Source organism: Calypte anna, chromosome Z, assembly GCF_003957555.1.
Source record: "Calypte anna isolate BGI_N300 chromosome Z, bCalAnn1_v1.p, whole genome shotgun sequence".
Taxonomy (NCBI): Eukaryota; Metazoa; Chordata; class Aves; order Apodiformes; family Trochilidae; genus Calypte; species Calypte anna.
In genome coordinates, this window is record NC_044274.1 from 52,994,918 (window position 1) to 53,008,559 (window position 13,642).

The 13,642-nt window shown below is 39.1% G+C and overlaps 1 protein-coding gene across 4 annotated transcripts in view; it reads right to left on the reverse strand.

Annotated features, from left to right (window-relative positions):
• Positions 1-2,356: 2,356 nt before the first annotated feature.
• Positions 2,357-13,642, reverse strand: part of LOC103537182 (trafficking protein particle complex subunit 13) — a 31,945-nt gene continuing 20,659 nt past the window's right edge. The window contains exons 8-13 of one of the 4 annotated variants that reach the window (XM_030467900.1): positions 13,509-13,526; positions 11,185-11,318; positions 10,302-10,500; positions 3,577-3,677; positions 2,649-2,796; positions 2,357-2,560 (exon numbers count right to left, since the gene is read on the reverse strand). In XM_030467900.1, coding sequence (XP_030323760.1) covers positions 2,456-2,560; positions 2,649-2,796; positions 3,577-3,677; positions 10,302-10,500; positions 11,185-11,318; positions 13,509-13,526 — 705 coding nt within the window. In that variant the 3' untranslated portion in view covers positions 2,357-2,455. Of the gene's footprint in view, positions 2,561-2,648; positions 2,800-3,576; positions 3,678-10,301; positions 10,501-11,184; positions 11,319-13,508; positions 13,527-13,642 lie in introns of all 4 variants that reach the window. The other 3 variants (XM_030467899.1, XM_030467902.1, XM_030467901.1) reach the window with 3 other exon arrangements.

A 13,642-nucleotide genomic window follows, 5' to 3' on the forward strand; every position in this document is an offset into this window, starting at 1 on the left:
GGTAGAGTAGAGAGCACTACAGTCTCTCTCACACTCAGTTTATCCTTTCTTTGTGATAGCAGTCTTAATGCAGTCAGTTATATTTTTTATTTTACGGCAGGAAGAGTGTCAGGAACCTCTTGAGTTCCTTAAGAACTACAAAGTACTCTAATATTAACAGTTGGGCTGTAGGAGTTGTACTGTCAAGTACAAACCCTATATCTTACTGGATTTATAGGACAACTGTCCCTGGGGATATATATGGAATGAAGCATTGGTTAGTCATCTGAAAACTACTCTTGAAATCATCTTTAGGGAGTAGTTACTTCCATTTCACATACTACAATATTGTCATCTGTAGGTTTTACTCTACTACAGATAGTATGTAACCAGTGTATTTATTACAACATTGATGGCATTAAGTAACCCTTTTGGAATGTGCTACAACTGGCACTATATTTGTAAACATTCCCTTATTTCCTGTGTGTGAACAGAAGGGGCTTTATTACCTAAATAAAAATCAGTGAAACCAATAAGAGGAGCTGTCATTTCATGTGTTTCTGTTTAAACCAGGAACAGTGGGATCATTTCAGATAAAGTCTGTTTTGCCTTGAACAGGCTAGATTGTTTCGGTCATGCAATATGTCTTAATCACAGGGTGAAGAAGGAATGTTGTCCTGTCTAATAACTGCACTTTACATTGCACTAAAATTTTTCATCCTGCTAGATCAAATGGTAAAAGACTGATTTATTTTTCCCTGTAAATAATGCTTTAAGATCAGTTGCAGTTTATCATTTAACTTAGCAAACATGCACTTAGCACCTAGTGGGTTTTGCATCATTACTGCTCCGTCAGCATTTAAAGTGTGATAATTGTTAAACAAGAAAAAGTTTTGCACTGAAATTGTGAACTCAGAACCTGATTGCATGGACATACATTCTTCTAACTATGCCTGATCATAAAGATCCCTAGTGAAACATTCAGCTTAGAAATTGTTTCAGTTCTGCTTTTGTAATAAGTACAGAGTAAAATCAGGCATGCATTCCAAGAAAGAAGTAAGTCTGCAGCTTTGGATGCATACACTGTTTCAGGTCTACAACTAACTTACCGGCAAAATGCAACTTGTCTATCATTTCTGTATCTTTCCTACCTCTTATTACTTTATGGTTACATGTCCTTCAACTTGTGTCAGTCTAATTTGAAAATATATAGTAAATAAAGTTATTTACGGTTTTTTTGTCTGGATTGTTGTGGCTTTACTGCTTTAGTTTGGTGATATATCTAGAGTAACAGTTAAATTACATTCTTTAAAAAACCTTTTTGTGTTGATTGCTCTGCATTTATTAGCAGATATAGGGGTTTTTTTTTGTGTATGAAGTCATTCCTGTAAGGCTTAAGTAAAATATGTTCAAAACTAAGGCTTGTAAGTGCCAACAAGGTAGCTGAGAAATATGACAAGCCAGTGAGTGGAATCCTTAATGCTAGTTTAACTATAGTGTTAAACTAGAAAAGCCAGTCTCCATTTTGTGTATTAAATGGCTGCCTTTCAGTGACCTGAGACACTTAAGCCCTTCCCTCCCTCCCCCCCAGATAAATAAAAAATTCCATTTTTTGTCAAAACAAAGCCAGAGAAAAACACATTTCAAAGCTTAAACAAATCCTGAATTCCTTCCTGCTTTTGCTTTGAAGAACTTAATCTAATCCAGCCATGCAGGGTTCTTATTTTTCTAAAAGATCTACTTAAATGCCACTACTATGGGAAGAATAATTTGTACTCCCTCATGTTAACAATAAAAGGTGCCTGAGGTCTGCTATTTTACTTTTCAGTTTCCTAGTAACTGGGAAGGAATTGCACAGCATGTGTTGCAGACACACACAATTCTGCATAAGACTGCAGCTAATTGGGATAGATATGCAGTATTACTCCTTTACAAGCCACAATAAGCACATTCTTTGATACTCTTTCTAGCTGCTAGCATCTCCACACTGTTCTCTGCACTCTTTCATCTCTCGCATCTCTCAGGCTCTAGTTCTTATGTATTATGCAAATACAGTGCCACACCTGGTGAAGTATTTCTTCTAAGAGTTCAGTTTGCAGGAACTTGTTTGTAAAAGGCCAGTTCCTCAAAGTTGTTCTGAAGGAGTTTTGTTATCAGAACCAGAATTTGGAAACATTTTAAATATTTTTAAAATAACAAAAATAAGTTACAAAGCACTACTGCTTCATACCAATCTCTTCCTCCAGCCCTGAGGTGATGTTAATGCAACAGAATTTGCTAGACATTTTTTTCACTGGCTGTTTACATAAAATGTATATGCATGTTTTTTAAATATTTTAAAACATTCAAAAAATGCTCAGACAAATCAAATATGCAGTTATATTTGTAGATATATAGGCATCTGTAATACTCGGCTGCAAAAACATCAAGAAGTTGGTCCAAAAAAAAAAAAATCCCACAGAAATACAGATTTTCTTCAGCTTTGCTTGACTTCTGAAGAAACTACACAGACTTGTGCAATGTCATCATACTCATAGGTTCTCTTCAAAAACGTGTCTGTAAGTCTTAAGCCAGAGACACTCTAGAAAGGGAAAATACATGTAAGAGTTATTAGAAACAATAACTGCAAGACAGCTGTTTTATAACAAAACTATGCCATAAAGACTTACTTGCAAGCCCTGCACGGAAGACAACAATGTAAGTGCAAGATAAAGGGATGAGCTTGGATGCAGCTTTCCAAGTTGCCTTCCTGAAACTCCACACCAATGGATGGAATTAGTATTGCACATATCTAACACCAGATCCATAGTCCTTTCACTGCTAGAGAAAATTGAAAACAAGAATAAACCTGTGGGCTTCTTTAAAGCATTTATAAATAATTATAATGCAGCAAGAATTTATTGTGATTTACTGTGATGTGCAGTAATTCCCTTGCACATAGCTTTGTCATGGGTCTGGCAATGAGGGAGGTTAATAACTCGTATTTTGGATGGAGTAAAACATTTTTATGAGAAATAGCTGCAGACCAGATACATGGCTTTAGTCCTTGGCTTCAACTTCTATTAGAATTGCTTTATTTAAATGTCACTCTTGCTACCCTTTCATAAAAACAGCAATTCTGGTGTAAACGCAAATCAAGTCAAAACACAGATAACATACAAAAGACTGGTGACAGTGTTCAGCAGACATTCTAGCAGTGGTGTGGAACTAGGGATAAAATCAAACTGGATACTGATTCTGATAGAATTACTTGTTATTTAAAAAATACTACATATGCACTCATTTTGTTACCAGATTAATTAATATTATTTGCAATTTGAGCTGCAATCTTAAGTGAAATTGCAGCCAGTTCCACGGAATTCCAGTACAGCAATATCCTAGTTCAAATAGTATTATCAGACCATGAGGGAAGCTTTTTTTTGTTTGGGTCTTTTTAATCATTGTAATCCAAAAGATGTTACAAGTAATTTCATGTTGCTATAAACACATAGTAAAGACTAGGTTTGAGTTGTTTCAGGAGAAAATACTGGAAAATGAAACAGCAGGCACAACTTAACACACTCAGGAAAAAGCACAGCAATCACATAATATCATTACCTGCAATTTGTTATTTTACATGTAATGTCAAAAGGTTCTTCCAAGTTTACAGTGTCTGGTATTGTCTCCAAAGAAAGCCTTACATCACCATAACCAGGAGCCTAAGAAGACACAAGAATATATATGCCCAGATGCTGGATCGTAAAGCTGCATTTTTTACTACTTAAGTTTTCATTTACTGCAAAAAGCTTGCAATAAGTGGAATTTGAAGAAAGAATATTGATTCTTTGTGCTTTAGCTTTCTACCCAAATCACAGCATTGCTTCATCTGCTACCAGTGACCACCTTCATGATAGGTTTAAATCAGAAGACAAGGATGATCAAGGACAATTACTAAGTTTTTCAGAGAGTTCACATCTTAGAAGTTTGAATACACATACACAGTTCCTGAGGTCAGCTTTATTGTAAGACTTCTCTCTCAGAGAGGTAACGTATTTACTACAGATAATGAAAGTATACTTTTCCTGCATAAATCCACCACTATTCCATATCCTAAGAAGTAAAAAATTGTTCATTCTTGCCATTTCAGTCCTCTAGGTCTCTCACCAGTTACAAAGTATGTTATCTAAACACTGTCAACTATCCAATTGTGTTATGAGGTGAACACATTCACATCATCTAATAACAAACTTATGATAAATACCCTACTTAATAGCAACCAGGGCTGATTCAAGATGGTAACCTGCAGATAAAAAGCTTTTTATTTTCAATCTCCACAAAAAACAGGTAAGGAAAAACAAGGGGAAAATCTGTCTGCGACAAGGCTTACACTTGTGACATGTTTCAATTCAATTCACTACCATCCTGATGATAGAAGGATGCTGTAGTAGAAGTTATGTTACAGCTTGATTAAAAGATACTCTTGAAGAGTAAGTCCATATCATTGTTTGAACAGGAAGAACTATAGAAGGAGGGCTTTCAGAGCCTGAGAGGGATGGAACACAAAGGGAGGGGCCTATTCCCTCCCATTTACTATCCATACTCTTATAAAGATCAGGAAAGCCACCAGCTCCTCTTTTTTTTTTTTTCCTTTCTGCTTGCTCCTGGCTGCACTGCTGTTCCCCTGTGCTCCTTTACCACCAGCTCACCACCTGCTAGTCACAGCCCAGACCTATGGGGTTGTGTGTGTGTGTATATATATTTATATATGTATGTATATATTTGTATTCTTTGTTACTTTATCCCTTATGTTATTACCTTCCCCTTGTGTTAGTAAATCTGTATCAAATTGTTTTCAGTTTCCAACTTAAACTCTCCAGTCTTTATTCCCCTTTTATCTTCCCCTTGTGGAGGAGGGGGGGATATGGCCAGGGGGAAAAGAGAGAGTAATTCTGTCCTTAGGTTTGTGGTTCACCCAAAGTGCTAAGCCACAGCAGTCCAGAAAGCCAGTGTTTGAAAGGCTGGGGTCAGGTTTTAGTCATATACAGTGCATTGCAGACTCAAGACAGATGACAATTCAGAAATTGTATTAAAAAGGACATTAGAGTGAGCAAAAGGACGTCAAACCAATGGAGGATTCAGACCAGTTGAGTAACCTAAGTCTGGAACCTTTCAAGAAAGTGAAGTTATTATCCAGCACTGGAAAGAGGCACACATTTTCAACTGTATCAGATGACAAGAAGGACTCTACTGGAAAAACTATGCAGAGGTCCCTTAAAAACTGGTAGTTTGCCTTAGAATGTTACTCTTTTAAATTAAGAGTCTAGCAAGAAAAAAAAAAAACAAAACAAAACACAAACCAAACCAGAAACAATAAAAGCAGTATTTTACGGAATAAAATTAGAATCAAATGACCAAATCAAGGCATACAAGCAGATGAGAAGGCCTAACCCAGTACATAGCTGTTGGCTATAACAGTGAGATTACTGCAAGAACTGATGGCTAGAGCTAATGGCTAATTGGTCAACACCAAAAGGAGGCACACATTGTTCACCCAAAAATTAGACAGTTGCTCAGGGTATCGAATGAACCATACAATTCTTTGCTTTTGCTTAAAAGTTCTTTAACTTTGGACTAGTTCTAAATAGTCCTGGACAGAATGTCCATGGGCAGGGTCGAGCACCCTTTGCACAATGTGGACATTCATCTGTCTGATTTAATGTCACTCAAAAATAAAGTGGCTTCCAGTCCACAAAAAAACTGAATTGGTATGTGGGGATGATCCAGGATACCCATTTCAAAACCACATTCCTGATCTGAACCATGACAATGAGAGAGAGGCACAGTAAGGTAAAACTTTGTGGGGGGAGCAATGGCTATAGGGCTAGTAAATTGATTAGGAGGAAAATGGAAGGTTATAGGAGCCTTGAAATGAAATGATCTGATAGCACTTAAAAGATGAGGAGGAAACTGAGTTGCACTGAAACTCAAAAGGGAAAAAACATAGAAAATGCTTGCTGCTTTTCCAAAGGTAGATATTGCTTGAAGTACACAAACCAGCTCATTTTTCTCTGTTAATCACTATCACAAAATGATGGATGACTACGACTAACCTTGGAGTATGAAGGTGCATTAGTCACCACTGTGCTTCAAGGGCAGTTTTCAAACATTCAGCAAAAAGGCATGCAGTCAGAGAACACTGATTTAGGAATGGGGGAAAAAAACCCAACACCCTATCTTTAAAAATAAATTGTAAGAAAGGGCAACTGAGAATGGAAGAGTTTTAGTTAAAAACAAGCAATGAACTTCCAAAACTAAGTTTGGAAAAAAAGTCAGTTTTTATACAGATTATACAGATATATATATATAGAATCATAGAATCATAGAATCATAGAATAGGCTGGGTTGGAAGGGACCTCAGAGATCATCGAGTCCAACCCTTGATCAGCTACCGCCACAGTCACTAGACCATGGCACTGAGTGCCATATCGAGTCGCTTTTTAAATGTCTCCAGGGACGAAGAGTCCACCACCTCCCCAGGCAGCCCGTTCCAATGTCTGATCACCCTTTCCGTGAAAAAATTCTTTCTAATATCCAATCTGAACTTCCCCCGGCACAATTTAAGACCATGCCCTCTTGTCTTATTGAGAGTTGCCTGGGAAAAGAGACCAACCCCTGCCTGGCTCCAGCCTCCTTTCAGGTAGTTGTAGAGAGCAATGAGGTCTCCCCTGAGCCTCCTCTTCCTCAGGCTGAACAGCCCCAGCTCCCTCAGCCTCTCCTCATAGGATCTGTGTTCGAGTCCCTTCACCAGCTTGGTTGCCCTCCTTTGGACCTGTTCAAGGACCTCAATATCCTTCTTGAACTGAGGGGCCCAAAACTGAACACAGTACTCAAGGTGTGGCCTTACCAGGGCTGAGTATAGGGGCAGAATCACCTCCTTGGACCTGCTGGTGACGCTGTTTCTGATACATGCCAGGATGCCATTGGCCTTCTTGGCCACCTGGGCACACTGCTGGCTCATGTTCAGCTTCCTGTCAATCCAGACTCCCAGGTCCCTTTCTGCCTGGCTGCTCTCCAACCACTCTGTCCCCAGCTTGTAGCGCTGCATAGGGTTGTTGTGGCCAAAGTGGAGGACCCGGCACTTGGCCTTGTTGAAGCTCATCCCATTGGAGTCAGCCCATCTCTCCAGTCTGTCCAGGTCCCTCTGCAGAGCCCTCCTGCCTTCCAGCTGATCAACACTTCTCCCCAGCTTGGTGTCATCGGCAAACTTGCTGATGATGGACTCAATCCCCTCATCCAAGTCATCAATGAAGATATTGAACAGGACTGGGCCCAGCACTGATCCCTGGGGGACACCGCTGGTGACCGGCCGCCAACTGGAAGCAGCCCCATTCAGCACCACTCTCTGGGCCCGGCCCTCCAGCCAGTTCCTAACCCAGTGCAGAGTACGCTTGTCCAAGCTGTGGGCAGCCAGCTTTCTCAGGAGGATGCTGTGGGAGACGGTGTCGAAGGCCTTGCTGAAGTCCAGATAGACCACATCCACAGCCTTCCCCTCATCCACCAGGCGGGTCCCCTGATCATAAAAGGAGATCAGGTTGGTCAGACAGGACCTGCCCTTCCTAAACCCATGCTGGCTGGGTCTGATCCCCTGTCCATCCTGCAGGTGCTGTGTGATTGCCCCCAGGATGATCTGCTCCATAACCCTGCCAGGCACTGAGGTCAGGCTGACGGGCCTGTAGTTTCCCGGGTCTTCCTTCCGGCCCTTCTTGTGGATTGGCGTGACATTCGCCAACTTCCAGTCATCTGGGATGTCCCCAGTGAGCCAGGACTTCTGGTAGATGATAGAGAGAGGCTTGGCGAGCTCTTCTGCCAACTCTCTCATCACCTTTGGATGGAGTTCATCTGGTCCCATAGACTTGTGGGGATCCAAGCAGCCCAGTAGATCACTGACAGTTTCCTTCTGGATTGCAGGGAGAGTGTTTAGATTCTTGTCTCCTATAGGCTCCAGAAGCCAGCTGTCATCAGGATAGCCCGTTTTACTGTTAAAAACTGAGGCAAAGAAAGTGTTAAATACCTCAGCCTTTTCTTCATCTTTGACAATTACATTCCCGTCCATGTCCATTAAAGAATGAATGTTTTCCTTGCCCCTCCTTTTGCTACTGATGTATCTGTAGAAGGACTTCTTGTTATCCTTCACAGAGGTGGCGAGATTTAGTTCAAGTTGTGCCTTTGTGTCTCTAATTTTTTTCCTACATAACTTAACTGTATTCCTGAATTCCTCTTGAGTAGATAACCCTTTTTTCCATAACCGGTAGGCCCTCTTCTTAATCCTAATTTCCTTCAAAGTCTCTCTGTTGAGCCAGAGTGGTCGTCTTCCCCGCCGGCTCGCCTTTCGGCACACCGGGATAGCCTGCTCCTGAGCTTTCAAAACTTGCTCTTTGAAGAATGTCCATCCCTCCTTGACCCCTTTGTTTTCAAGGGCTGTTTCCCAGGATATGCTCCGGACTAGTCTTCTGAAAAGGCCAAAATCTGCCCTCCGGAAGTCTAATGTAGAGGTTTTATTGACAACCCTCCTTGTGTCCCTGATTATTGAGAACTCTATTATTTCGTGATCACTAAGTCCCAGACGCCCTCCGACCACCACATCCCTCACCAGCCCCTCTCTGTTTGTAAAGAGTAGATCAAGTGGGGCTCCATCCCTGGTAGGCTCATTTACCAGCTGCATCAGGAAATTATCCTCAATACACTCTAGGAATCTCCTAGACTGCCTCCTCTCTGCTGTGTGGAATTCCCAGCAGATGTCCGGCAGGTTAAAGTCACCCACGAGAATAAGGGACAACGATTTTGAAACATGTGCCAGCTGCTTGTAGAAGAGTTCATCACCCTCATCCTCCTGGTTGGGTGGTCTGTAACAGACTCCCACCACAGTATCAGTCTTGTTGGCCTTCCCCCTGATTCTTACCCACAGGCACTCCACCTTATTATCACCTACTTCAATTTCTGTGGAGTCAAGAGACTCTCTAACATACAGGGCTACCCCTCCACCTCTTCTACCCTGTCTGTCCTTTCTGAAGAGCCTGTAGCCACCCATTGCAGCACTCCAGTCATGGGAGTCATCCCACCACGTTTCCGTGATAGCGACTACATCATATCTTTCCTGCTGCACGGTGGCTTCCAGCTCATCCTGTTTGTTGCCCATGCTGCGTGCATTGGTGTACATGCATTTCAGCTGGGCTGCTGATTTGTCCCTTAACTTGCGCTGTCCACCCTTGGGCTCCTTTCCGGAGGACCTTGTTTCAACCCCTTCCCCCTTTGAACCTAGTTTAAAGCCCTCCTTATTAGACCCGCCAGCTTGTGGGCTAGAGTCCTTTTTCCCCTGTTAGATAGTTGCAGTCCAGCTGATATCTGTACATATATACAGATATATGGGGTTATACAGATATTTAACACCTCAAATAAAAAAAGAGAAGTTTTAGTCATTTAGCTGTGAATTTGCAGAATCCAAATTTGCTTGCCTAGTTCCAAGTCTGTGTGATTCCCCTACAGAGCCACTCAATTTAGTAGAAGATGGGCAAGGGTAGGGACAACGTGGTGGAGGTAGAAACCCAATTACAAGTTTTGTAAATTCAAATTAAAATTGTTAAGGCCTTTTAACTTCTCTCCCATGTCACACCATCCTTGATTCAAAAAATGCAATTCAGGTTTAAGCATTCGAGTACAGAGTGTGCAGCTGACTTGAGCAAGCTAGTAATTGCAACTTAAAATTCATGAACAATTTCTAAATCACTTATAACAGAATAGATTCAATCAAAATTGACATGAAAGAGAAATAGGATTGTCCTACACACAAAAATTGTTATTCAAAGCTAAAATTTCTGTATGAAGAGCAGACTTCTGTGTCAACAGCACACTTAGAGTTCTTTTGTCAATGCTTTTCAGTTTGATGCCAAATGGTATTTGAGAAGCTAACTTTATTCTGACTATGACTAATGTCTTTTGCTACATAGGTTACTTGTTTCTAGCAATGTAAGTACATAATCCACTACTTTATGCTGTTCAGTGCTAAAAAAAGGACGAACCATGTTATGTGTGACAAAACAAATCCGCAAGGAAATAAAAGATGCTGCCATCCGCATGACCAAAAGGAACAAGAATGCATTTGTTCAGCTACAGGAATAGTGTTTTTTTCCCACACTTCACTGACCAAATGAATTAAATAACTTTCTAATTAAGTAAGGAACAGGTGAATTCTGAACAAGGTCCAGAAAATAAGCAGCTTGAAGTTTTCCTTCAAGTTGTTATTAAATTTTTCATTGACTTGCCTTAAAAATGGATGTTAAGCTTACCATTCTTTGGAGCTGGCTAGTTTGCAGCCTTCCTCGTTCACCCAGATTAGTTTTCCATACAATGTCTAATTTACCAATCACTGTTACACCTTTTATTACTCCAGCTTTCTCTGCAAATTCTTTCTTTGGCTTGAGGCAGTATAAGTATTGACGTGTATCCATAGGTTGTAAATAATTCCTTGAGCCAAAAGTAGACTCACTAGAAGAAAAAAACATTATATCTTATTTAATCAGTTGTTTTCAGAAAGACTTAAGAACCCAGCCTTTTTTCCAATCCATCCCTCACCTGTCTCAATATGTGTGTGTATTTTATTCATGGTAAAACACAGAATTTTTTTGGTGTTTTCACAACAGAAAAAGATTCTACAATTTAGGCAGCACTAAGGACAAATGGGGGGAAAATGAATCATCTGAGTCAAAGAACTGATGTGGAAATCCCACTGATTCAACTTTGTTTTCTTGCTAGATCTGAATCAGAACAATTGAAACCAGTTATGACTCTACTAGAGGGAAGCAAGGACAAGGCAGATGGGTCCTGTAAGGCTACATACACATGGATACACACATCAAGTCAGAAGCAGATGTGGGCTAAATTTTATACTGGAGATACTGAAGTATGTTTTCATGTTACCATTTCACCCATGTTACCAATTACTTAGGTAATAATAAGCTGGGGATTTCTCTAGAGAATTACAAAGTTTCAACAATAGTTTCCATAAAAAGGAAACTAATAATTTTTGCAGCTCAATCAGTAACAGGAATTTGATCTTTATAATCAAGCAAAGAACTACAATTCTTCCATTACAGATAACTCACTAACTGTAGCAATTCTTATCTCATTAAATCATAGTTAAGAGTTTTGAAGTCAAGCATCCAAACATACCTTTCCCCTGCTGTATCAACTGTGTTGAGTTCTACAACATTGTACATCATAGATGGCTCCAGAGAAACCTTCTCCATAAACATTGGAGAAGTGGTGATATTCTGAATTTGAGCTTCCAGAAACACTTCATCAGTCTGAAAAAAAAACACCCAAAAAGTGTATGTTCATGAAAACATTATTAGACTTACTGAAGAGTAGACACTCCTATTGTTAAAAAAAAAAAAAAAAAAAAGTCAGATGTGTTTAGTTCATGCCTGCAAATCAAATTAATTAATGCAAGAATAAACCTTAATCCCAGTAACAACAGGAGCAAAAGTGTTAGTCAACAGGTATCTCGCCAAACAATGGATGTGGGATAATTTCACTACGTTCTAGCTACTGCTTATTTGTAATGCATCAGACCACCACTTCTGAAGAATCTCACCAACTCAATTTTTAATCCAAATTATTAAAAAAGAAAAAAACAGAATACATGGTAAGGAATTGCAGTGCGCAACAACATGCCATGCCAGATTACTAGAGCATCAAGCTGTATAAATTAAAGTGTGTTTTTCCTTAAGTGAAGTAAAATAATTGAGGTGCATGCTGAGATTTGTTTATTATTATATAACTTTGATGTAGTGGCTAAAAATCAAAAATCAGCCTCCTCTTTCACTCATCTATATCATGCCAATGGTTACCAATATTATATGCATCCAACAATTGTTTTAACTAGTGCTCTACCTTCAAAACATTCTTTAAGATGTATCTGTTACATGAAGTCAATGCTGAAAGACTGTATCAGTAAGAACTGATTCTATTGGAGGAACAAAATCTACAATTACAACTTCAGAAGCTGTAAAAATGTGGAACTGAGGTAATTTTGCTTCACTGCTCCTGTGGAACTGCAGACCAGTGAAGCTGCTTTGCAGCCCTAAAATCTCAGGCTAGAATAATTAGAGAAGGCTCAGTCTGCTAGAGATACGAGCTTCTGGAGAAGTGAACAAATAAACCAACTAAGTGCCAATTGGAAAAAAAAAAAAGGGGGGGGGGAGTGTGGAGGGGGATGTGGGGGGCTACAAAATTTGCATTTACAAGAGAGATATTGATTGAGGAAGTTGGACTAGATGATCATTTTACATCCCTTCCAACTGAAATACTCTGTTCAATAGATTCAGTATGAAACAGTTGACATATAGTGATAACCATATTTTTTAAAAGCATTTTTATGAGGAAGATGGAAGGAGGCTTAGTTTCTTTTTCATCAGTGTAAATAAATTACCTCATTATACAAATAGTCCTCCTTGTAAATTAAAAAAATAGAAGTAGGACAAAATGGTAAAAATATTTTTAGTCTAAAAAGACATTATGTTAGAAAGATAAATACAAACCAGTACTGCACGTACGAGTGCTTTATAAGTGTGTTAAACACAAAACAGATTACTGCATGTATATTGTAATGAAAACTGCAAGATTCATGCCTAAGGCACATCTCACACTTGCAGGAGTTGGAAATAATTCCAACTAAAATATGGATCTCAGTAATCATTACTATACTGACATCTGACTGTCACTTAAATTGATATTGTTTATATCCCATAAATCCATTGCTCAAAGTGTCCATTTACCCAAATTTTAGTTGTTTTCAATGCAGCAACCATAGGCAGAAATTTAGAAAAAAGCTAATTTGAAAGGGAAAAGACCAAGCAGCATAATGAAAAAGCAAGTTAGTTTTGTGCTATTCTTGAGTTGTTTTAATACCACTTAAGAAAAAAGTAATTCTTTAAGTATTTCAGAAGAATGCAGTTTATTTTGATACCTTAATGTGAAATCAGACTGCAGAAGTATTGTATTAACTCTTGCATGCAGTTAAAAGTTGGAAAGTGCAGTTCCAGCTAGCAAAAGGAAGGAAGAATATCCAAAAGCTGCTCTCTCCTCAAACCCACTGTCTCCACGAATCAGACATGATTTCATAAGTTTCATCACACAAGCAGTGCTGTAGTAAAACCTACAATTCTATGGCTCAAAAGCAGTAAATATTTAGGGGGGATTAACTCGGTTCTTCAAATAATGAATTCAGTAAAACTTCCATATTTTATAGGAGGACCCCCGCAAGCAAGATTCTGTAATCACCTACTTTTAGTTTCAACAATGGGTATTAAAGAAAGAGCTAACCATTTAAGTGATTAGCTGCACATACAAAGATGAGAAAACATCAGTTCATGATATGAAGAACAAACATTGCTTTTCCATTATGTCTTTTAAAAGAATGTCAACAACAGGCATAGAGACAGATAGGCAATTAAAAAAGCATACATATTTATAAAAAAATAAATAAAAATTACCACAGAACTGAGGTCACTCTAATGGGAAAATAAAAAAGAACACATTAGAGAAATTAGGGTTAAATGTTAAAGAAAAAGGAGGCTAACTTTCAAACAAAATGCATTTCTGCATTTTTTTTGCACCATCTAAACAA